General features: G+C 42.5%; 1 protein-coding gene and 1 pseudogene across 1 annotated transcript in view; one reads left to right on the top strand and one right to left on the bottom strand.

Moving 5' to 3' along the window:
• The window catches only part of LOC115226140 (AFG3-like protein 2), a 70023-nt gene that overhangs the window by 37803 nt on the left and 6863 nt on the right, over window positions 1-25357 (top strand). The window contains exons 9-15 of the mRNA XM_029797132.2: window positions 8799-9039; window positions 9983-10136; window positions 11622-11751; window positions 13622-13719; window positions 15657-15767; window positions 16357-16472; window positions 21875-21955. Of these exons, the coding sequence (XP_029652992.1) occupies window positions 8799-9039; window positions 9983-10136; window positions 11622-11751; window positions 13622-13719; window positions 15657-15767; window positions 16357-16472; window positions 21875-21955 (931 nt within the window). The remainder of the gene's footprint in view (window positions 1-8798; window positions 9040-9982; window positions 10137-11621; window positions 11752-13621; window positions 13720-15656; window positions 15768-16356; window positions 16473-21874; window positions 21956-25357) is intronic.
• Window positions 7738-7857, bottom strand: LOC115226261 (annotated as a pseudogene).

Genomic DNA, 25357 nt, shown 5'->3' with positions numbered 1-25357 from the left:
GACTCATTTGCATGCCAGGCTCCTTAGTGGTATTTTGCCTGCCTTTATATTCTAAGTTCAAATTCCCCTGAGGTCAACTATCTAATCCTTCTGGGGTCAATAAATTAAGTACCAATGAAACACTGGGGTTGATGTAATCAATTTATCCCCATTGCCAAATTTAAAGCCTTGTGTCCATCGTAGAGAGGATTGAAATCGATCAATGGAAATTGCAGATGTGTTACCAGTGCCGGTGGCATGTAAGAGAACTTTCCGTTTCGCGACCGTTGCCAGCACCGCCCTGTTTCGTGTCCGTTGCCAGCCTCGCCTGGCCCTCGTGCCGGTGGCACATAAAAAGCACCATCCGTTCGTGGCCGTTTGCCAGCTCTGTCTGGCACCAGTGCGGGTGGCACGTAAAAAGCACCCACTACACTCACGGAGTGGTTGGCGTTAGGAAGGGCATCCAGCCATAGAAACACTGCCAGATTTGACTGGGCCTGATGAAGCCTTCTAGCTTCACAGACCCCAGTAGAACCGTCCAACCCATGCTAGCATAGAAAACGGACGCTAAACGATGATGATGATGATGATGAAGGTAGCAAACTAGCAGAATTGTTGCCAGACAAAATGCCAAGGAGCATTCTGAGTTCAATAACTTGGATAAATTATCCCATTAGCACCCCTGGTCCTTTTTTGGGGGGCCAGGAGGATAATCCATCATATTTCTGTAGCGTCTGTATTTTTCTAATATATTTTTAGTTGGTCACCAAGACTGGAGTCTTTTAGCAGAAAGAATTAATGTTAAGAAAATTGTAGTTGTGGCTGATGCCAGTGCTGCCTGGCTGGCTCCTGTGCTGGTGGCACGCAATAAGCACCATGCATGGATCGTTGCCAGTGCCACCTGACTGGCTCCCTGTACCAGTGGCCCACCATTCCAACGTGGTCGATGCCAGCCTTCTTGCTCCGACTGGCTCCTGTGCTGCTGGCACCCACTACACTCTCAGAGTGGTTGGCATTAGGAAGGGCATCCAGCGGTAGAAACTCTGCCAGATTAGATTGGAGCCCGGTACAGCCTACTGGCTTGCCAGTCCCAAGTCAAACTGCCCAACCCATGCCAGCATGGAAAACGGACGTTAAACGATGATGACGTGAGCTGACAAAAGCACCAAACAAAATTCTCAACAGCACCTCTTTGGGTGCATTAGATCCAGAGTTCAAATTCTGCTGAGACCAACTTTGCCTGTTCTCTTTTAAGGGTCAATAAAATTAAGTAGCAGCCAGGTGATAAGGCTGATGTTACTATTACTACTACTATAGTTCCTTATTTAGGCACAGGGCCAGAAATTTTATGGGTAGGGGCTTACATCAACCTCATTACGTGACTGGTATTTTATCAGTCCTGAACGGATGAAAGACAAAAGTCGACCTCAGTGAGATAAATTAGAATGTTATGGAAGACACTCTAAGCACAAACCTTAACTTGCTTGTGAGTGACTTAGGGCCGAAAAAGGCTAGTTGGGGAGGGGTTCACCTTGACTGCAAATCAAGGAGCAAAGTCGTCCTTCAGGTGGTTTGGTTCAGTGCCCGCTTTGACATCGGTCCAGTAATTCCAGGATCTATGGAGTTCTCCATACACGGTCATATATCTTAGAGATTTCTTGCAGATCGAGCGACCGCATCAGCGGAGAACTTTGTGCTTGGTTGTAAAATACCTGGGATGATTTCAAATTAGATTTTGGAAGAAAATAGCATTGGTTCAAGTTGTGGGGTTTTCAGCGTTAATCCATATAAAGAGGTAAAATTAGGGGTTATGAATAATTATGTATTTCTTTATTGCCCACTGGAGGCTAAACAAAAGGGACACACAAGAACAGACAAAAAGATTAAGTCAATTATATCAACCCCAGTGCGCAGGAGTGGCTGTGTGGTAAGAAGCTTGTTTACCAACCACATGGTTCCGGGTTCAGTCCCACTGCGTGGCACCTTGGACAAGTGTCTTCTACTATAGCCTCGGGCCAACCAAAGCCTTGTGAGTGGATTTGGTAGACGGAAACTGAAAGAAGCCTGTCGTATATATGTATATATATATGTATGCGTGTGTGTTTGTGTGTCTGTGTTTGTCCCCCTAGCATTGCTTGACAACCGATGCTGGTGTGTTTATGTCCCCGTTACTTAGCGGTTCGGCAAAAAAGACAGATAGAATAAGTACCGGGCTTACAAAAGAATAAGTCCCAGGGTCGAGTTGCTCGATTAAAGGCGGTGCTCCAGCATGGCTGCAGTCAAATGACTGAAACAAGTAAAAGAGAGTAACTGGTACTTATTTAATCGACCCAGAAAGGATGAAAGGCAATGTCGACCTTGGCGGAATTTGAACTCAGAACGTAGCAGCAGACGAAATACCGCTAAGCATTTCGCCCAGCGCGCTAACCATTCGGCCAGCTCGCCGCCCTCAAATACTAAAAACTAGAAAAGTCGAGAGGTTTTCAAAATTTAGATACGCCAACATTTTCACAAAGTTACCTCCCTTAGTTTTAAGGCCGGACTAACTGGTTACCTCCCTTGATTTTGAGGTGATGAATAATTTAACTGACCTTTGGCGGTCAGTTGCTGCTGTTTAGCCCCAGGCCAACACTGATCCTGTTGTAATCCAATTTGTTTTATATTTTGACTTAGTGCATCTGGGATTACATTGTATGACCTTACTTTTAGTTTGTTTTTTTTTTTAGCCCAGGGTCACTCCTAACCTAGCAGGCACTATAATCAAAGATGTTCCAGCCATGACTGTCTCGTCTAACTAAGGACTCAAATACCAAATATATACCTTTTTTAGCATGCTAGAATGTCATTTGAGGGAGATTTTAGTTGCTATTTTTAACACAGGCTTTTTCTTACCTTTCAGTCATAGTCCACCTTGGACCTCACTATCAAATGTCTTATTTAAGAGAGTAGATTATTTCAAGGAGAATTTGGTTTCTATCTCTAGCATAGCTTGCTACCCAGTAGAGGTTTCTCATTTTCTCAAGAGTTTACCTTGGATTACATTATCTAGTGTGCTCTTATTTAAGAAGGTAGTCAGTTATTAAAAAAAGTATTAGCTGTTGTTTCTAGAATAGAGAGTGACTACATAGGGGCTGTATATAGTCCTGGCACAGTCCACCTTAGAAACAATCCCCTGTGTATCATTTTTAACAGATCTGTACAGTGTGATTTGAGGGAGAATTGGCTGTTATTTCTAACATAGCATGTTCCTATATAGGAGCTTCTTATTCCCATGACACAGTCCACCTTGGAAACAATAATCCCAAATATCTCATTTTCCACAAATCTATACAGTGTCATTCGAGGGAAGAATTGGCTGCTGTTTCTAGCATGTGTGTGTGCATGGATGTATGTATGTATATTCTTTTACTTGTTTCAGTCTTTGACTGCGGCCATGCTGGAGCACCGCATTTAGTCGAGCAAATCGACCCCAGGACTTATTCTTTGTAAGCCTAGTACTTATTCTATCGGTCTCTTTTGCCAGACCGCTAAGTTACGGGGATGTAAACACACCAACATCGGTTGTCAAGCGATGTTGGGGGACAAACACAGACACACACACACACACTCACATATATATATATATCATCATCATCATTGTTTAGCGTCTGCTTTCCATGGGTTGGACGGTTCAACTGGGGTCTGGGAAGCCAGATGGCTGCACCAAGCCCAGTCTGATCTGGTAGTGTTTCTACAGCTGGATGCACGGAAGCCAGGCGAAGCTAGCAATGGCTATGATCGGATGGTGCTTTTTGACTGGTGGCCAGTCGGGCAGCGCTGGCTACGGCCACGTTTGGATGGTTCCCTTACGTGCCACTGGCACTGTTATCACAACTACAAATTCCATTGAAGTTGATCGATTTTGATTTTGATTTTCACTTGCCTCAACAGGTCTTCACAAGTAGAGTTTTGTGTTGGGAAGGTATGCATAGGTGGGCTTACTACGTCCCAGGTAGAGGCCACGGGTTATGGCCTCACTTGTCCTGCCGGGTCTTCTCACGCGCAGCATACTTATCAAAGGTCTCGGTCTCTGGTCATTTCCTTGGTGAGACTTAAAGATCGGAGGTTGTGCTTCACCACCTCGTCCCAGGTTTTCCTGGGTCCACCTCTTCCACAGGTTCCCTTAACACTAGGGTGTGGCACTTTTTCACACAACTATCTTCATCCATTCTCACCACCTGACCATACCGGCACAGTCGTCTCTCTTGCACACCACAGCTGATGCTTCTTAGGTCCAACATTTCTCTCACAAGGTACTTACACTCTGTCGAGTATGAACACTGACATTACACATCAATCAGATCATACCGGCTTCATTCCTTGCGAGCTTACGCATATCCTCAGCAGTCACGGCCCATGTTTCACTGCCATGTAGCATGGCTGTTCGTACACACGCATCATACAGTCTGCCTTTTATTCTGAGCAAGAGGCCTTTTATCACCAGCAGAAGTAAGAGCTCTCTGAACTTTGCCCTGGCTATTCTTACTCTAGCAGTTACATTTTCAACACACCCGTCCCCGCTACTGACTTGGTCACCTAGGTAACGGAAACTATCAACTATTTCTAGTTTTTCTCCCTGGAATGTGGTGGAAGTTGGTCTCTGCACATTTTCAGTGTTTATTGCTCCTGAGCATCTGCCACATACAAAACTATCTTCCTAGTTAGCCTTCCTTTGACATTGCTGCACCTCTTATGTGTCCATAGCTTACACTTGGTGCATCTTATAGAGTTTCTACCTACGCCTTTTCTATAGATCGAGCAGGGCCATCTACCTGATGGCGTTTGTGATTTGTCTACCTTCCTACTTATTAGGACTTTGGTTTTAGCTAGGTTGACTCTAAGGCCCTTCGATTCTAATCCTTGCTTCCACACCTGAAACTTCTCCAGTTCTGATAGTGACTCAGCAATATATATATATCTCTACATATAAAACTCAACTTGTGTATCTGTGTGTGTGTGTCTGTGTGTTTAACTTCCTGGCACATCTCCTCCTAGCCGACAAATTGTAGAACCACCCAAAATGGGTCACTTAAAGTTTAGGCGAATGAAAATTGAACTGCGCTATTTCTGTTCCGAAATTCATCTTGCAAGTGCAAAAATCGATAATGTGTTTGTTTAGGCCTTATCCTATGGGGTGGGGGGTGGGGGGAATTACAACATTACAACCGTGTTTCGTGGTCTGCTACCACAACAGCTCCTTTATAGGATCCAGTTAGCTCAAGACATCATCAGGAGGAACCACGTCCGGTTTCGGCCCCTACTCCTCTACCGTTTTGACGTGCCCCCCCCCCTTCCGGAGGTGTCTTCAGTCTGGTGTTGGGTACATGTCTTCGTTCTTCTTTTCCCTGGCCTCTTCGATGTATCGTCAGCGAGTGTCAGCTGGTGACTGACTGTCTTGTCAAATTTCTCTCTTTAAATACCTGCCACATAGCCCCAGCTACTTGTCACGTGGCACTGTCTCACCTTAACTGACTAGAGAAGGTGTGTAGCTTTAGCCCGCGCTTTTTCTAAACGACCATCACCTGTCAGTCAGCGAAGCTGATTCAGTCAGCCAGTCTCACCTAATGATGTTACTTCCCGTCGGCGTGTTTATGACTTTCAAGCCATCTTCGGTCTTCCCGCTTCAGCCATATATAGAAGCTGGCTTTTTCGACCGCCTCCTGTACTCTCCTTATTAGTTTACGCAGCTCGGGGCTAGAAAAAACAAATCTTCTTTTGAAAAGCGTTGTCATTTTCCTTTCAATGAAGCCTCTAGCCCCCATTGCCAGGTGATAATATTCGACATTCCATCCCTGTTCTCTGCATTCTTCGATTAGCTTTTCGTACCTCTTCTCCTTTAGTTTCATTGCCGATGTTCTCTTCCCAAGGTACTGTCAGTTCTAGTAAAATTCCCATTCCCCGGTCTCTGTTCCATAAATGTAAGTCCGGTCTTTTTGTTGCTTTTATTAGTGGAAATACTACTTGTCTTTTCAAGTCCGTGGCCACCTCCCAGTATCCCTTCCATCTTTCATCTATCTTGTATACTTTACTTGTAGGTCTTTTCCCTCCCTGCGGAAGTATACTTTCCTGCGCTTTTCTACTTTTGGGTAATCTCCCCTATTGTACCTCTCGATCTTATCCTTGAGTGCTGCGCTTATGACGCTGAGGACTTGATTATGTTGCCAAGTATATCTTTCAAGTGCTAGTCTGCAACTTGACATAACATGTCTAACCGTCGCTACCTCTCCGCATCTACAGTCATCAGTTTTGTTTATGTTCCACCAGACTCAGTTCGCCGGTGAAGGTAGAACGTCGAAGGTAGACTTGATCAGGAAGGATGTTCTTGCTTGTTCCCAAGCCCAAAGTTCCTTACATGATATTCTGCGGTTGATCACATATTCCTCCCATCTCAGGCACTGTCCCGGTTGACTGCATTGCACCAAATGTACAATTCGCCTTTCTTCTTCCTCCTTTCGCACTTCGTATACCATTGCCTCTTTCATCTCTTGAATAGTGAACTTTACTCAGTCAGCTGTTTGACGTGAACTGTGTTCACCACGCGTGTAAGCATGCGTAAATTGCATGAAAAATAAAAAAATCAAGATATAAAAACGAATCACCGTAAACATTGTAGAAATTCGGCAAAGAAATGAATTTTCAGGATGTAGCCTGGAGGGGTTTTTTGTATTAATCGTCTGGACTTTGTGAACCAATTGTTTTCATAACATTTTTAACCCTTTGAATTAAATGTGACCATTTTGCATTGAGTCTGCAGTTTGAATCACTTTAACCAAATTTTAGCAGGCCGGATTTTTGATCATCACGATACATCGCCAGCGACTCCCTGAAACTCTCCCCTGAAATCCCCGTTGAGAAATACTGATCTAAAAGAATAATTCAACAATGCAATTATTTGATCAACAAAAATTTATGAAATGCTTCTTCGTACTTCCTATTGAGGAAATGGAACACATAAGTGCAAAAATAGAGGGCATTAAATGCTTGATTTTAAAACCAAAATAATTGAATTTTGATTGAACTTCATCCAAGTTTAGCTTAATTCGCATGTGCATAGAGCGCACGAGGGCACGTGCGTACATTGTGTAAGAAAGTATTGATTTTGCACTCGCAGATTAATCGATTTTCTTCAGTGTGATTAATAAGCCGGGCAATACTGCTAGTATATATATATACATATACATATATACGATGGGCTTCTTTCAGTTTCTGTCTACCAAATCCACTCACAAGGCTTTGGTTGGCCCGAGGCTATAGTAGAAGACACTTGCCCAAGGTGCCACGCAGTAGGACTGAACCCGGAACCATGTGGTTGGGAAGCAAGCTACTTACCACACAGCCACTCCTGCACAAATGTATGTATATATATGAGGAGGAAACCCCCTTCGGTGATGAATGACCTTAGGATTGCACCTAGAAAGTTCCCCTCCGAGGCACAAGTCCAGGCAAGGTTGTTTGTGGAAGACCAGCAGTCGCCCATGCATACCACCCTCCCCTCTCCACGCCACCAGTGTTATCCAAGGGAAAGACAAAGGTCGATACAGCTTGGAACCAGTGACGTCGCAACTCATTTCTACAGCTGAGTGAACTGGAGCAATGTGAAATAAAGTGCCTTGCTCAAGAACACAACACGCAGCCCGGTCCGGGATTCGAGCTCACAACCTCACGATCGAAAGCTCGACGCTCTAACCACTGAGCCATGCACCTTCACAGACAGAAAGATGTTTACAGCACCTAGGTTTCCCAAGCGGTCACCCATCTAAGTACTAGCTCGGCTCAATTTTGCTTAACTTCGGTGATCGGACGAGAACCGGTGTTTTCAAAGTGATATAAGCCGATATAAAGTAGGAAAAATATAGTAAAAGTAATAAAAATTCTTGAATGGAATTTCTAAATATTTTGACGCATTGCTACGTCTTCTCTTCACCTCCCACCCTGCCCCACCAAATAGGCACAGAATGGCCCACATGGGTCAAAATTGGTAAACAACCCTCACTTAAATTTCCATCAATGTTATTTTGCCCAAAGAAATGAATGCGTGAGCACAATCCATGGATTCTACGAACTGCAATGTAATCAGAGCAAGAATACGGACTTTTGATCATAAGAGACATGAGATTTGTGGAAACATGCGTAGCAATGTGTTAAAATGTTTATAAATGCCATCCAAAGATTATTATTTTTAGTATATTGTGTGTGTGTGTAGAAGACACCTGCTTTAGGCAGCATGCAGTGGGATTGAACCCAGAACCATGTATTTGAAAAGCAAGCTCCTTACCACATGGACATGTCTGTGCATATATATATATATATATATATATATATATATATACACATATATATAGAAAATAGTAAAAAGTGAAAAAACTACAGAAGGCTTGTTTTAAAAGGTTAAAGAATATATATTTAAGTCAATATGTCTGAAGAATATTATAAATTTTTTTCTTACAATGACATAGTTTAGAAGAAAGACCGGTTTCGCGTTTAGCTTTTCAAATTTCTTACGTCGTTATATATATATACACACACACACATATATATATATATATATATACATACATATATACACACACACACAGCACTATCACAGTCCACCTTGGACTGTAATAATCTCCAATGAGCCATTTTTCACCAATCTGTTCAATGTGATTTGAGAGAGAAGCAGCTGTTATTTCTAAACCGTGTTGCTGGTCCCTTATCTGCACCCCCCCCCATTACTGCCCCCACATTCGTCACACCATGTTGTCCTGCGTATACTTACAACCGTTTTCTTCTGTTGCCAGGGATGTTGCAGGTTGCGAAGAGGCGAAGCTGGAGATTATGGAGTTTGTCAACTTCTTGAAGAACCCCCAACAATACATTGAACTGGGGGCGAAGATCCCTAAAGGGGCTATTCTAACGGGCCTCCCAGGAACCGGGAAGACCCTGCTGGCAAAAGCAACAGCTGGCGAAGCCCATGTGCCTTTCATCACAGTTTCTGGATCGGAATTTTTGGAGATGTTTGTTGGTGTCGGCCCATCGAGGGTAAGTTGGTGTTTAACCCTTGGTCAGTCCTGATCCTGTCGACCTATGATCAAAAGTGTTCCAACTATGATCATTCTGTCTTTTATTCAGGCATAGTGTATCAAGGACTACATTATTTAATGAGCCTTTCTTCATTATTGCATTTTAGCCCTGGGCAATCAGAATCCAATTGTCCCATGATCATAGATGTTCCAGTTGTGACCATCCTGTAGTCATAGTGTATCTAATGTGTCCTTCCTCATTGTTGTTTAGCCCCAGGTCAGTCTTTATCCAACTGAACTATGATCAAAGATGTTCCAGCTGTGACCATTCTGTCTTTTATTCAGGCATAGTGTATCAAGGACTACATTATTTAATGTGCCTTTCTTCATTATTGCATTTTAGCCCTGGACAGTCAGAATCCAATTGTCCCATGATCATAGATGTTCCAGTTGTGACCATCCTGTAGTCATAGTGTATCTAATGTGTCCTTCCTCATTGTTGTTTAGCCCCAGGTCAGTCTTTATCCAACTGAACTATGATCAAAGATGTTCCAGCTGTGACCATTCTGTCTTTTATTCAGGCATAGTGTATCAAGGACTACATTATTTAATGTGCCTTTCTTCATTATTGCATTTTAGCCCTGGGCAATCAGAATCCAATTGTCCCATGATCATAGATGTTCTAGTTGTGACCATCCTGTAGTCATAGTGTATCTAATGTGTCCTTCCTCATTGTTGTTTAGCCCCAGCTCAGTCTTTATCCAACTGAACTATGATCAAAGATGTTCCAGCTGTGACCATCCTGTCTTTTATACAAACACAGTGTACCTAGGAGTACATTATTTATTGTGTCCTTGTCCTTCTTGTCTATCCTGTTGTATTATAATGATGCTGATGTTATAGACGATCACGCAGGTGTAGTTGTTTACCTTAATTAATCATGTGACTCCTATTTCTTCCAGGTGCGAGACATGTTCTCCCTCGCTCGTAAAAGTGCACCATGTATCCTGTTTATTGATGAGATTGATGCTGTGGGTCGCAAGAGGGGTGGACGTAACTTTGGTGGTCACAGCGAACAGGAGAACACTTTAAACCAACTTCTTGTAGAAATGGACGGTGAGGAAATAGTTCGTTGTTGTTGTTGTTGTTAGTTGTGTCTGCAGTTAAGATCATTTCGTAATCATGTGGTCTCGGGTTCAATCCCTCTCTTTGGCTGTCTTCTCTTATAAACCTGAGATGACCAAAAGCTTCTGAGCAAATTTGGAAAAACAGCAACTGTGTGCACTGCTGTTTAGTGGTTAAGGTGTTGCATTCACGATTGCGAGAATGTGGGTTCAATTCCAAGATTGGGCTTGCATTGTGTTCTTGGGCAATGCACTTCATTTCCCATTGCTCTGCGATCATTTTATTATCTGACATGTGGCACCCATTGCACCTGTACAGGTAATGTCCATCTGATGGAGAGAATGAGCTTATGTCTACGCAAATATTTGATCATTATAAACAAATCATCTTTGTGGTTGTCCAGTAAGAAACTGTCAAACCCTCATACGTCGTCTAACAATGGGAGAGTCCATCATATATATATATATATATATGTATATATATATATATATATATGTATGTATATATATATATATATGTATGTATATATATATATATGTATGTATATATATATATATGTATATATATATATATATATGTATGTATATATATATATATATGTATGTATATATATATATATATATGTATGTATATATTAGGCAAGATGATTTGCTGTACTTGATAAGACACATCAAGCCAAGTAAAATTGCTGTCATCCATCCATACAAGCTTGTCTTTTGCAGGTGTCAGTGCCACATAAAACACACCTGTGCTAGTGGCATGTAAAAAGCACCCAGTCCATGTTCCTTTCATCACAGTTTCTGGATCAGAATTTCTGGAGATGTTTGTTGGTGTTGGCCCATCGAGGGTAAGTTGTTGGTATTTAACCCTTGGTCAGTCCTGATCCTGTAGACCTATGATCAAAACTGTTCCAGCTTTGACCATTCTGTCTTTTATTCAGACAGTTTCCATCTACCAAATTCATGCAAAAGGCATTGGTTGGCCCAGAGCTATAGAAGAGGACACTTGCCAAAGGTGCCACTTAGTGGAATTGAACACAAACCATTGTATTGCAAAGCAAGCTTCTTAACCACACAGCTAAAGCGTCTGAAATTAGCAGAGTCTGTAAAGTATGAATTTGTTGTAGCTCCCTACAATCTGAGTCCAAATCTTTTTGTTTGGTTTACTTTAAGGCCCTTTCATTTGAGGCTTTGCTTCCACTTTTGAGATTTCTTCTCTAAATATTAATTCAGCTATAAAACCTGTGGTTCAATATGTCTGACATTGGTCAAGAGAAATTTCAAATATTTCTACTTTCAGACTTCTTATTCAACACTTCAAACTTTTATATCACAACATTATACTTTTCTGCAAAATACAAACTACATCTCTTTGCTCCAAAGATATATGGAGTGGAGGAGTGTTATCATTCCCACTATGCTCCAGTTCATAAGACTGTTGCCAGTTCCACTATATGTGTACATTCTATCCTTACAGGCTTCAACACGCAGAGTGGGGTTGTAGTTTTGGCTGCAACGAACCGTGTCGACATTCTAGATCCAGCTCTTCTGCGTCCTGGTCGATTTGATCGACAGATTTTTGTTCCCGCACCTGACATAAAGGGCAGGTAAGTACGAAAGTACTTGATATTTACAATTTCACTTTTACTCTTCATCCTTTGCTTATTTCACTTATTGGACAGTCAACCCCAGTATTTGTTTGTATTTTTTAAGTCTTGTATTCATTTTGCCAGTCTGACATAAACAAACCAACAGCAGTTGTGAAGCGATGGTAGAGGAACACACAGACACATGACTGGCTTCCTTCAGTTTCTCCCTACCAAATTCACTCCCAAAACATTGGTCAGTCCATGGCTATAGTAGAAGACACTTGCCCAAGGTGCCATGCAGTGAAAATGAACCTGGAACCACATGGTTGCAAAGTGAGCTTCTTAACCACCCATCCATGCCTGCAGCTCTTAGTAATTTATCAAAAGAAACGTTTACTGATATTCAAGGCAACATATTAAGTAAGGGGTCAATATTGAGACCTGCTGTCCCCTAATGTCTGACTTTCCTGAAATGAAAAAGACCCAAATATTGTTTTCTTGAGAGAATTGATTATGAAAACACCTAAAAGTGATTTCATTTCATTTGACTTTGAGTCCATGCTCAGGCCAAGTCGAAGACTCCACCCTCAGAGTCTGGTGTGGTTGCCAGGTTGTATTCTCTGTTTAATTTTGACATGTGTAGGAGCGAGTTTGAGTCAGTTTGTGCTCGTTGTGTATATCCTGGGAGATGGGGTTCATCTCTAATGGTGCTTAAGTATCTATCCAGCTGCAATTTGAATGATTCCACACTGCATCCTGATAGGTTTCTGACATGTACCGGAATGGAGTTGAACAGTTGTGCTCCTCGAACCAACAGACTTGACTCTCGCAGGGTTTTTGCTGCCTGGCCAGCCTTTTTGTTGATTGGTGGTAGCTGGCAGCGTCTTCCGTGGCGCAGTGAGTGGTAGGTTTTGATACCAAAGTTTGGCACCTTTTGCTCTATCATTTTCCAAATGTATATAATTCGGTATCGCTCAAATCTTCTTTCTATTGAGTACATCTTCAAGGTTTTGAAGATGCAAAACTTATTTTGTCATCGTCGTCATCATTGCCATCATCTTTGTCATCTTTCTTCTCATTATCTTCTTCATTGTCATCGTCATCATTATCATTGTCATTTGTAATAGCAACTTTTCCATCCTTGTACAAATCGAATGGAGTTTAAGAAAGCAGGTTTGAGTTTTTTTGGGCTTTTTCTGTGTTTTTTTTTTTGATGGTTGGGTGCCCTTCCTGTTGCCAACCCTTGCCCGTTTCCAAGCCCAAAGTAGCAGTTCCGCATGGCCAGACATGTTTTCGTGGATGACCCATCCACCCTGCACCATCAAATCAAGGTCACACACACACACATGCACACACACACACACACACATGCACACACACATACACACACACATACACACGCATACATACACACACACATACACACACATACACACACATACACATACACACACATATACATACATACACATACATACACACACATACACACACACACATATACACACACATACACATACACACACACAGATACACACACACACACACATATACACACACATACACACACACACACACACACTCATATGGTGCCACATTGTTAAAAGTTCTGGTGTCACGTAAAAGGCAGGCAGTACACTCTATGGAGAGGTTGGCATTAGGAGAGGCATCCAGCTGTGGAAACCCAGCCAGAACAGACAATGGAGCCTGGTGCGGCTCTCCAGCCTTGCCAGCTCCAGTCAAACCATCCAACCCATGCCAGCATGGAAAACCGACGTTATTCAAAAGAGCAGGGTTTGGCCACATGACCACCACCACCATCCACCCACCCGCATCATTCCCACCACCACTGCAGCTAATACTAGTAATGTTGTTGTTGTTGTTGCAGAGCTTCCATTTTTAGGGTCCACTTGAAGAACCTGAAAACAGAGATAAACAAGGATGATGTTGCACGCAAAATGGCCTCCCTCACTCCTGGATTTTCTGGTAAGTTCTTGGCAAATTGCATCATATTGCGGTAACCTAGCAGGTCTACCTTTGTATAACTTTCACACACGAGAAGGGGCTGAAAAGTTGCTGGCTTTGGGGGTAAAAGGGAATACAGACGATCAGTTAATTGCGATTTTACTCAACATATTCCCCCTCTCAGTTTCATGCACACACTTATTGTAGCAGTCCTTCAGTTTTTTCAGAACCCAGAAAGAGAACTTGGTAAGTTGGACCTACAACGAAGCCTCTCATGACATCCTTAAAGCCAGAAAGTTTTCAGCACCCCTACCCCACTCATGTGAATACACACACGCATACACACATATGTATGTATGTATATTTATATATATAAAGGGTACAGACCCCCTTCAGTCGTGAATGACCATGGGATTGCACCTAGAAAGTTCCCTTCCAAGGCACAAGTCTAGGCAAGGTTGTTTATGGAAGACCAGCAGTCGCCCATGCATACCAGCCTCCCCTCTCCACGCCACCAGTGTTATCCAAGGGAAAGACAAAGGTCGATACAGCTTGGCACCAGTGACGTCGCAACTCATTTCTACAGTTGAGTGAACTGGAGCAACGTGAAATAAAGTGTCTTAAGAACACATCACACAGCCCAGTCTGGGAATCGAACTCACCACCTCGGGTTTGTGAGCCTGGTACTCTAACAACTGAGCCATGCACTTTTATATATATATATATATAAAGCACTATCCGACTCGTGGCCGATGCCAGCGCCGCCTCCACTGGCTTCCGTGCCGGTGGCACATAAAATACACCAATCCGACCGTACGACAGGCACCCATGCCAACCCCCTTTGCTTGCGTAGACATGTTGGGACAAGCGAAATCGAAATCGAATTGAACCAGCCAGGATCCCTGGTCTGGTGGTACGTAAAAAGCACTATCCGACTCGTGGCCGATGCCAGCGCCGCCTCGACTGGCTCCCGTGCCAGTGGTACATAAAATGCACCAATCCGACCGTGGCCATTGCCAGCCTCGCCTGGCACCTGTGCAGGTGGCACATAAAAAAGCACCAACCGATCGTGGCCGATGCCAGACTCCTGGCACCTGTGCAGGTGGCACATAAAAAGCACCCACTACACTCACGGAGTGGTTGGCGTTAGGAAGGGCATCCAGCTGTAGAAACATTGCCAGATAAGACCGGAGCCTGATGCAGCCTTCTGGCTTCCCAGATCCCCGGTCGAACCGTCCAACCCGTGCTAGCATGGAGAACGGACATTAAACGATGATGATGATGATGATATATTCTTTTATTAGTTTTAGTCATTTGATTGTGGCCATACTGGAGTACCACCTTATATATAATGCATATATATACACAGACGGGGAGAGAGAGAGCAAGAAAGGTAGCAAGCTGGCAGAACCGTTAGCCCACCGGGCGAAATACTTAGCGGGATTTTGTCTGCCATTATGTTCTGAGTTCAAATTCTGCCGAGGTCGACGTTGCCTTTCATCGCTTCGGGGTCGATAAAGTACCAGTTACGCACTTGAATTGATGTAATCATCTTAATCCCTTTGTCTGTCCTTGTTTGTCCCCTCTGTGTTCAGCCCCTTGTGGGCAATAAAGAAATGAGATAGGGCTTTGTCCTAGGATATGTAGTGCCGGTGGCACATAAAAAAGCACCAACCGATCGTGGCCGATGCCAGACTCCTGGCACCTGTGCAGGTGGCACGTAAAAAGCACCCACTACACTCACGGAGTGGTTGGCGTTAGGAAGGGCATCCAGCTGTAGAAACTCTGCCAGATCAGACTGGAGCCTGGGGCAGCCTTCTGGCTTCCCAGACCCCAGTAGAACCGTCCAACCCATGCTAGCATGGAAAGCGGACGTTAAACGATGATGATGATGAGTTCCACTATTACCCCCGCCCCCCTCTATTCATATGTTTCTTTCTCTCTTTCCTCTCTCTCAGGTGCAGACATTGCCAATGTATGTAACGAAGCTGCCCTCATAGCAGCCAGAGATTTGAATCCTTCCATCTTCTGGAACCATTTTGAGAAGGCCATTGAGAGAGTGATTGCCGGTAAGTAAACAAAGGCTGGGAGGCAGAGGTATGGTGGTGGTGGAGGCAGAGGTATGGTGGTGGTGGTGGTGGAGGCAGAGGTATGGTGGTGGTGGTGGTGGAGGCAGAGGTATGGTGGTGATGGTGGCAGCAGAGGTATGCTGGTGGTGGTGGTGTTTTATATGATACAGGTGTGACATGGTGGCAAGTGATGGTATGCTGTGGTTGTGGCAGTAGTGGTGTGTTTTATTGCGCTTCAGGTGGTTTGGGAGGAAGTTCTTTTGGGGTAGTGGTGGTAGTAGTGTCTGTTACAAGCTACACCACCACCACCACCACTTTTTGGTATCACCTGTATCACAGCCACTGCTGTAGTTGAACCCCGCATGACCATCGTCATTGTCAGTAGGACTGTTAACCACCACTGCCACCAACACCACCACCGTTATTATCACCATCATCACCACCTCCACTACCATCACTGTTTCCATGACTTCCCCCAACTCCACCACCATCATCACCATCTCCACCCCCCCATACCTATGCAACCATCCACACCCCCTGTTGGTGCTTATCTCTCTCTCTCTCTCTCTCTCTCTCTCTCCCTCTCAAGGTATGGAGAAGAAAACCCAAGTACTGCAACCGGAGGAGAAGAAGACTGTGGCCTATCATGAGGCTGGACATGCTGTGGCCGGATGGTTCCTAGAACATGCTGACCCCTTGCTGAAGGTAAGGACATTCACCTGATGACCCCTTCCTTCCACATGGGCTTTGCAATGTATATGTGGATATGTTCTTTTTATTTGTTTCAGGCATTTGACTGCGGCCATGCTGGAGCACTGCCTTTTAGTTGAAGAAATCGACCCCAGCATTTATTCTTTGTTAAGTCTGGTACTTATTCTCTCGGGCTCTTTTGTTGAACTGCTAAGTTACAGGGATGTAAACACACCAACATCGGTTGTCAAATGATGATGAGGAGGGCACAAACTTGGACACAAACACACACACACATAAATACATATAGCATGTAAAAAGCACCATCCAAAGGTGATCGTTGCCAGGCCCGCCTTATTGGCTCCCGTGCCGGTGACACGTAAAAGGCACCCACTACACTCCTGGAGTGGTTGGCATTAAGAAGGGCATCCAGCTGTAAAAACCAAATCAGATTGGAGCTTGGTGCAGCCACTGGCTCTCCAGACCTCAGTCAGACCGTCCAACCCATTCCATCACGGAAAACGGCCATTAATCAATGATAACGATATATATATATATTATATGTAGAAAAATACAAACTGGGACAAGAATGTAAAACATTTAGAAGACGATACAAAAAACACGGACGGGACATTCGAAGCCTTCAATCTTCAGTCAAGAACCGGATCATCCTAGCAATTTCGGCTGATTAATCTTGAGATCGCTCCGATCCGGCCAGCCCCAAGGAAAAACTAAGCTACGAGCATTAGATTTCTTGGAAGAAGGACCGAATGTATACGAAACAGGGACAGAAAAACGGACGATGCCACACGAATATAAAATACACATACACACACATACGACAGGCTTCTTTCAGGTTCCATATACCAAATCCATTCACAAGCCCTTGGTCGGCCTAAGGCTATTGTGGAAGACTCTTGCCCAAAGTACTATACAGTGGGACTGAACCCAGAACCGTTTGGTTGGGAGCAAGTTTCTTACCTCATGGTCATGCCTGCACTTATGTATATATATTTCTTTTATTTGTTTCAGTCATTTGGCTGTGGCCATGCTGGGGCACCACCTTGAAGAGTTTTTAGTTGAATGAATCAGTCCTGGTACTTTTTTTTTTTTTTAAATCTTCCCAACCAAATTGTTTTGGATTCAGTCCCACTGCATGGCATCCAAAGCCTTGTGAGTGGATTTTGATAGATGGAAACTGAAAGAAGCCTGTCAGCATCATCTACATCCACTGGTTTCCCTCTAGCCAGATGGTCAACAAACAGTACTTTGTGGGAGTTCAGGAAGAGAATTTGTGGCTAAAGACCAGAGGTCTTTTGCCCATGTCATTGACACCTGCACCAGTCCATGATTCCATTCTGTTAACCAACTACCTGATAGAGACAGGCATTAAACCTGTCCCCTGCCCCCTACAGTCCAGACCTTGTTCTTTGTGATTTGGTTGTTCTCTAAGCTGGAGGAGACGATGAAGGAGGCTGTGACAAGGGTCCTGGACACCTTCACGTTAACCCTTTTGTTACCATAAAGTGCATTGAAGCCAGAGGATGATACTTTGAAGGAGATTAGAATTTTGAACTTCTTTGAAATGAAGTCTCAAAACTTTCTGGAATGCACCTTATATGTGTACACGAAGGACTGGTGCAATAAATGTGTGAATCTGAGAGGGGGAATATGTTGAATAAAATCCTAAATAACTGACCCTCCTCTATTCTCTTTTACACAAAGCCAGCAAGTTTCAGCACCCACCCTGTACAATATACACAGGCTGGAATTTCTCCATGGTTAGCTATAACATCACCATCATCATCATCGTCGTTTAATAACCGCTTTCCATGCTAGCATGGGTTGGACGATTTTGACTGAAGGCTGGCGAACCAGATGGCTGCACCAGGCTCCAATCTGAACTGGCAGAGTTTCTACGGCTGGATGCCCTTCCTAACGCCACATACACATTTTATATATGTATGTATGTATGTACATAGGCACAGGTGTGTTTGTGTGTAAGAAGCTTGCTTCCTAACCACATGGTCAGGGTTCAGTCCCACTGTGTGGTACCTTGGGTAAGTAGTCTTCTACTATAGCCACAGGCTGACCAAAGCGTTGTGAGTGGATTTCACAGACAGAAACTGAAAGAAGCCCATCATCTGTGTGTGTGTGTTCTCCCACCATTGCTTGACAGCCGATGTTGGTGTGTTTACATCCCCGTAACTTAGCAGTTTGGCAAAAGAGATCAATAGAATAAGTACTAGGCTTACAAAGAATAAGTCCTGGAGTCAGTTTCTTTGTCCAAAAACCCTTTAGGGCGGTGCTCCAGCATGGCCACTGTCAAATGACTGAAACAAGTAGAAAATAAAAGGAATGTTGTAGAATCTCATGTAAGATAGTGTGAAAAATTCACTGAGATTATCTTTTCAATTAGGAGACAAAAACTCCTTGTAGGTCATCTGAAAAATTTCATCATCTCTTCATCTCTCCCTCCACCATCTTGATATCTTCACTTCTCTGCATCGAATTATTCCATCTCTTTAATTACTTTACGTGCAGAATCTCTCTAATTCCTTCTCTCTCTCTCTCTCTCTCTCTCTCTCTCTCTCTCTCTCTCTCTCTACATATACACAAAATTATTAAAATCTACGCCTTCCTGGGAGTGGCTTTTATCCTTCAAATGCTTTACTCCATTTCTTATGTATTTCCAGATCTGCTTCTAATGGTGATCTATTCCTCTTCATTTTTGAGGCTCTGAAATGATGCAGAAGCACTCAGCCATGAAGGCATTGCACAGCAGAAACGGCTGTTATCCAATGAAGTTTATTACATAATTTCTCCTACCTTTGTCATCCTCATTTAATGTACGATTTCTGTGCTGATATGTTTTTTCATTGCCCAGAAGGGGCTACACACAGAGGGGACAAACAAGGACAGACAAAGGGATTAAGTTGGTTACATCGACCCCAATGTGTAACTGGTACTTATTCAATCGACCCTGAAAGGATGAAAGACAAAGTCGACCTCAGCAGAATTTGAACTCAGAACGTCAAGACAGACGAAATACTGCTAAGCATTTCGACCAACTGACCACCACTTCACTGCTGACAGTTAAAGATCCACACAAATGCCAACCACTCCATAGTGTTTTTGGTGCTTTTTGCATGGCACCATCCCCCTGTGGCACCAGAACCAGTACTTTTTATGTGGCACCATCACCCTTGCTTACTACGCCCTGTGTTTGACTAATACTTTATTCTCAAGCATATCAAGTTCTAACAGCTTGCCTATCACTATACCTAAGCAAAAGATGGTTGTGGGTTCAATCCCACTGCGTGGCCCCTTGGGTAAGTGTCCTCTACTATAGCCTCAAGCCAACCAAGGCCTTTTGAGTGGATTTGGTAGACAGAAACCGGAAGAAGCCCATTGTGTGTATATATACACACACACATGATGGGCTTCTTTCAGTTTCCATCTACCAAATCCACTCACAAGGCCTTGGTTGGCTTGAGGCTATAGTAGAGGACACTTACCCAAGGGGCCACGCAGTGGGACTGAATGTAGAAAGGAGGTTGGAAAAGAGAACCAGAGGAAATGTCTGTGTGCAATGATGTGTGTCTGGTTGCTAAACTGGAAGCTTGAGAGAGAAAAAAAATATCCAATTTTTGAAGGCAGGCAAGTGCGCAAAGGTGTGTTATATATCATCATCGTCATTTAACATCCATTGTCTATGTTGGCATGGGTTGGATGGTTTGACTGGGGCTGGCACACTGGAAGGCTGCGCAAGGATCCTGTCTGATTTGGCATCTTTATATATATATATATATATATAAAACTGAGAATGTGTGTCTGTGTGTTTCCCTAAAACTTGAGAACTACACAACCAGTTTCATTCAAATTTTACACATGCCTTACTTGGGGTCCGTGTAGTTTCATGGACAAAAAAAAATGTTCAACTTCTTGCCTAGAGCGAGCCCATAGCAATATCATATCTTCTCCACTATTTCAGTGTTACGTGTTAAAAGTGAAACAAAAACATTTCTCTATTTTATGTCAGATACTTTCACTTTAACAATAAAAAAATAGTAACAATTGAATTACATGTAGTAAGTAATAATTAAAATCAAACTAAAGTATAATATAATCGTAACATAACAACATTAAAAATAGCAATTGGTATAAAATTGCATCAATGACTCGAAGTTGAATAAGTGGTTTCACATGAATGGGAATAAATTAAAAATAAAATTAGCGTGCAGAAATGGAATAGTCCAGATGGATAATAAAAAATTAAATTAAAGAAAAGACTATTGCCTATAAAGTATATAATGTAGAGAAAAAAGAAGATTTGAACACCTGGAGGAAAGCACCTTCGAAAAGTGTCTTGGGGCGACTATGAAAGGTATCTAATCAGAGGCGGTAAATTCGCCACAATAGAAGCAAGGTTCGAGTCAACGGAGCGTGCAAAGGAGTACTCGACTCGAACTTGCAAAGTGGAAATATTTTATTTTTACCTTTATATCTGGGACATAGGACGTCCCGGAAAAAATTTTTTAATGCCCCCCACTCCCCACCCACAACCAAGTAGAGGTACGCTGGATTGTAGCTACACTTCTATACAAAAGGGAGGACAAGATACAATTGATCAAAATTACAAGAGACGGGCTAACAATTCCAGTCTGTTATATATTTTGAGTATTGTTATCACTAGCGATATCAAGATATAACTTTGTATTTTATGTGTAGATGTATATATATATAGATGTACATGTAATATGTACACATATATATATGCACTAGACCTATGACCCGGCAACGACGGGTCTTTAATGCTAGTTGTTTTCTATAGCTGGATTCCCTTCCTAACGTCAACCACTCTGAGAGCGTAATGGGTGCTTTTATGTGCCACCAGTATCTGCCCTCTACTGTGATTTTGATCAGCTTGATGGGTCTTCTTCTTCTCAAGCATGACATAATGCCAAAGGTTTTGGGCATTGCCTCCATCAGGCCCAATGCTCGAAAGGAACTCAACCCCTTTGCCTCCATCAGGCCCAACGCTCGAAAGGAACTCGACCCCTTTGCCTCCATCAGGCCCAACGCTCGAAAGGAACTCTGTTCCCTTTGCCTCCATTAGGCCCAACATTCGATATACACACACACACACACACACACACTAGTATTGAACATTGGGAATAAATGCTCAACACTGCATTGGTGGTTAAATATTCATTATTTGAGGATTAAAAAGGCAACCAATAGTTTTATGTGAAGAGATCATCACAATTGTTCAAAAGCAAGCTACTCGTCTCTATTTGGGATGTATATACATATACACACCCATTACCATGTTATATCTTTGTATCTGACCCTATCACGTTGCCTACCCACCCTGATCTACATTTACTCTAAACTGTGTCTCTTTCTCTCCACAGGTGTCCATTATTCCCCGTGGTAAAGGTCTTGGCTATGCCCAGTACCTCCCCAAGGAGCAATACCTCTACACTAAAGAACAGGTGAGTTTATTAGCCATCATCATCATCATCATCATCATGTATCATACACTTATGCAGTGTATTAATGACTCTCCAATGAAAGTCCTTTTCATTAAATGTGAGTTCTCCAATCGGATAAAGCCCGAGTTCTTCCTTCAGATGTTCCCATTGAAGGAAGCATGAGTTTTCTGACTTTCTTGGCAGGAATATTGGGCTGGTTTGCCATTGCCTTCCCCAACAGGATGACCTGTGGCCCCACAAAGAACTCATCTACCCTTCGACGGGTCTTGTTTTTCGTCCTGCAAGGTGTCCAGATGTCTTTCTCATGATACTAACAAACAGCTCTTCAAGGGAGTGAGGAGGATTTAGTTGTACGCCACCTGACCCCTGGAACAAGTAGTACTGGTCAACATGTTACCATTAGCCGGTCTCCTAAGCCTGTGATGCACTCCTTGACCTGGCTCAAGAGTACATTTGGGGGTTGCTTAATAACTCCAACACTGACCAATCCTTTGTTATATTGTTTAGGTAAAGGTGGCGAACTGGCAGAAACGTTAGCACGCCGGGCGAAATGCGTGGCCATATTTCGTCTGCTGTTACGTTCTGAGTTCAAATTCCGCCGAGGTTGACTTTGCCTTTCATCCTTTCGGGGTCGATAAATTAAGTACCAGTTCCGCACTGGGGTCGATGTAATCGACTTAATCCCTTTGTCTGTCCTTTCTGTGTTTAGCCCCTTGTGGGTAGTAAAGAAATATATATTTGTTTAGGTATTGGTCAGCCTTGGACTTGTGCTGCACCATCACATAGGAACTTGCTATATAACTATGCACAGCCCCTTTCTTCCAAATATGCAAAGTCTCCCCCCCTGTCTCTTCTCTTCTCTCTCACCCCTTTCTTTTTCAATCCACACACAGTGACACAATAGCGAAGCACCTATTCTAAAAAACCCAATTCTATCCAGTATTAATCCATCCATCAATCTGCCCATCCATCTATCTACCTACCTGTCTGCTTGCCTTTCAGCTATACACACACACACACACACACATATATATATATATATATATATATATATGAAAAAACAAGTCAAAATAGAAAATGCTAAAATAATTTTATAGTGAACATTTCAGTACCGGTTTCGGTCATTTTGAGACCTTTTCAACTGTAACGATTAAATAATTAAATTTAGAAAAATTAGAAGAAAAGTTTTTTTAAAGGAATATTTGTATAGTAGTGTTCAGATATAAGTGGCATTCTGCCTTTCTCTGACTCCCTTGTTTGCACTTGTGTGTTCGAGGTCGTTGTGAGTTCTTGGTAGAGTAGAAGAAAAAGGCTGATGAGGAGAGGGGTTGGAAAAATCTGGGAGTGCCCTGATGGTCGTATTTTGAATGGTCAGTGGCGGCTAGCAGTCGCAGCTCAATTCAGGAGAATATTTCTATTGAAAGGCTTGTTTATGGAATTTGCGTAGGTGTTATACTAAAGAGCATTAGTGACAAAGTTAAGAGGTAGAAGGTGGAGAAGTAGAAGATGACGATGTTGATGATGATGAAGAAGAAGAAGGAGAAGATGAAGATGATGATGGTGATGATGATGACGACGATGATGATGATAATGATGATGATGAAGAAGAAGAAAAAAACAGAGAAGGGAGAATATGAATGGGTGAAAGTAGTGAGGTGTTGTATGACTTGAAGTTGGCATGTTATGGATTATAGCTGTGATTATAGCTGTGATTAGTAATGGATTCTTTGGAATGTAATATTTGTGTGTGTATATTTCTTTTATTCTAAAGTTGAGGTATATTAATATATATATATATATATATATATAATATATAAACAGGTTATTAAGAATGAAATGTCCAATTTTGAAAGTTTAATTCTACTTTATCTCAACAAAAAGCAATGCAGTTAATCAAAGTATTCACCTAAATTATCAACACAATCTTGCCATTTTATTGGTAGCTTATTTATGCCGGAAACAAAGAATTGTGGAGAGCAAGAGATAATAAAATCATGAAAGGCTGTTTTGGCATCTTTTTCACATTTAAACCAGGACTGCCATGTTATGTTGGCAAACAACTTTTACTTCTTTTCCTCAGGTTGTTACTTTATATATATATATATATATATATGTGTATATATATGTGTGTGTGTATATATATATATATATATATATATATATATATAATCAGTTTAATTGAAAGATGCTTTTATGATGCTTTAATTTGGTAGATGTATGAAAGATGCCATGAATCTCAAAGCAATCTTTCAGACATTTTTTGTGTGTTAAATGCATATCAAAAACTGGATGCTGGGCTGCGAGAAAATGAGAAAAACAAACGAGAAGAAATCCTTGCAATGATGGAAGATGAGGATGCTGTTTTTGTTTCTTTCTTTCTTGTTTTATTTTTCCTTATTTCCTGACTGTCAACTGCCCTTTTCCCAAACTATATCTAACGCATAAACAGAGCCTGAAAAATTGCTTTGAGATGCATGACAGGTTTTATAAACCTGCAAATTTAAAGTTTTGTAAAACATGAAACTCTTAGAAGCTCTTTCACAATGTGTCTCTCTCAAACTGGATGGAATATTCTTTCTTTGTTTTTGGGGGGTTTTTTTCTGTTGTTGATTCTACTTACATTTCTTAAGGTCATCTTTACAGATTTCTCTATAGCAATTATAATCAACACTGATTCTGTTAATGGTGTTTCGTATCTGAGTACATCTAATGTAAACTACAAGAGCAAAGATGAAAAATGGGCGTGTGACGCCATATCTCAGGTTTTATAGAATAGGCACATCTCTACTATGTCACACAGTGTGAGTTGAACAGAAGTGAGAGGGAGGAGGGTGAAACAAAGGGGGAAACAAAAAGATGGATGGTGTGTTTCATGGCACGGAGACCCCTTAACAATTTTCCATCTTTGATCTCTTTGGCATTCAGGCATCTCAGACACGAAACGTAACAAAAACCAATGCTGGCCATAATTTGTGTAGAAAACCTGAACATATTGGTTTAAGAGCACTTTGTAGTATGTCATGGTTGCATTACAAAGGACCACACGCCTACAATCTGCCTGATTGGCACCCATGCTGGTGGCACGTGAAAAACACCATTCGGACATGGTCGTTGCCAGTGCCGCCCGACTGCCTCTTGTGCCAGTGACACTTAAAAATGCACCATTTGAGTGTGGTCGATGCTGGTACCACCTGACTGGCCCTCGTGCTGGTGGCACATAAAGAGCACCCGCTACACTCTCAGAGTGGTTGGCATTAGGAAGGGCATCCAGCTGTAGAAACCTTGCCTGGCTCTCCAGTCCTCAATCAAACTGTCCAACCCATGCCAGCATGGAAAGCGGACGTTAAACGATGATGATGATGTATATATAAACTGTCAAAATTGAGGATGTGAATTCCTCGC

This window comes from Octopus sinensis, linkage group LG29 (assembly GCF_006345805.1).
Source record: "Octopus sinensis linkage group LG29, ASM634580v1, whole genome shotgun sequence".
NCBI classification, from domain to species: Eukaryota; Metazoa; Mollusca; class Cephalopoda; order Octopoda; family Octopodidae; genus Octopus; species Octopus sinensis.
Note: the sequence above shows the minus strand (reverse complement) of the source record. Positions and strands in the feature narration are given on the sequence as shown.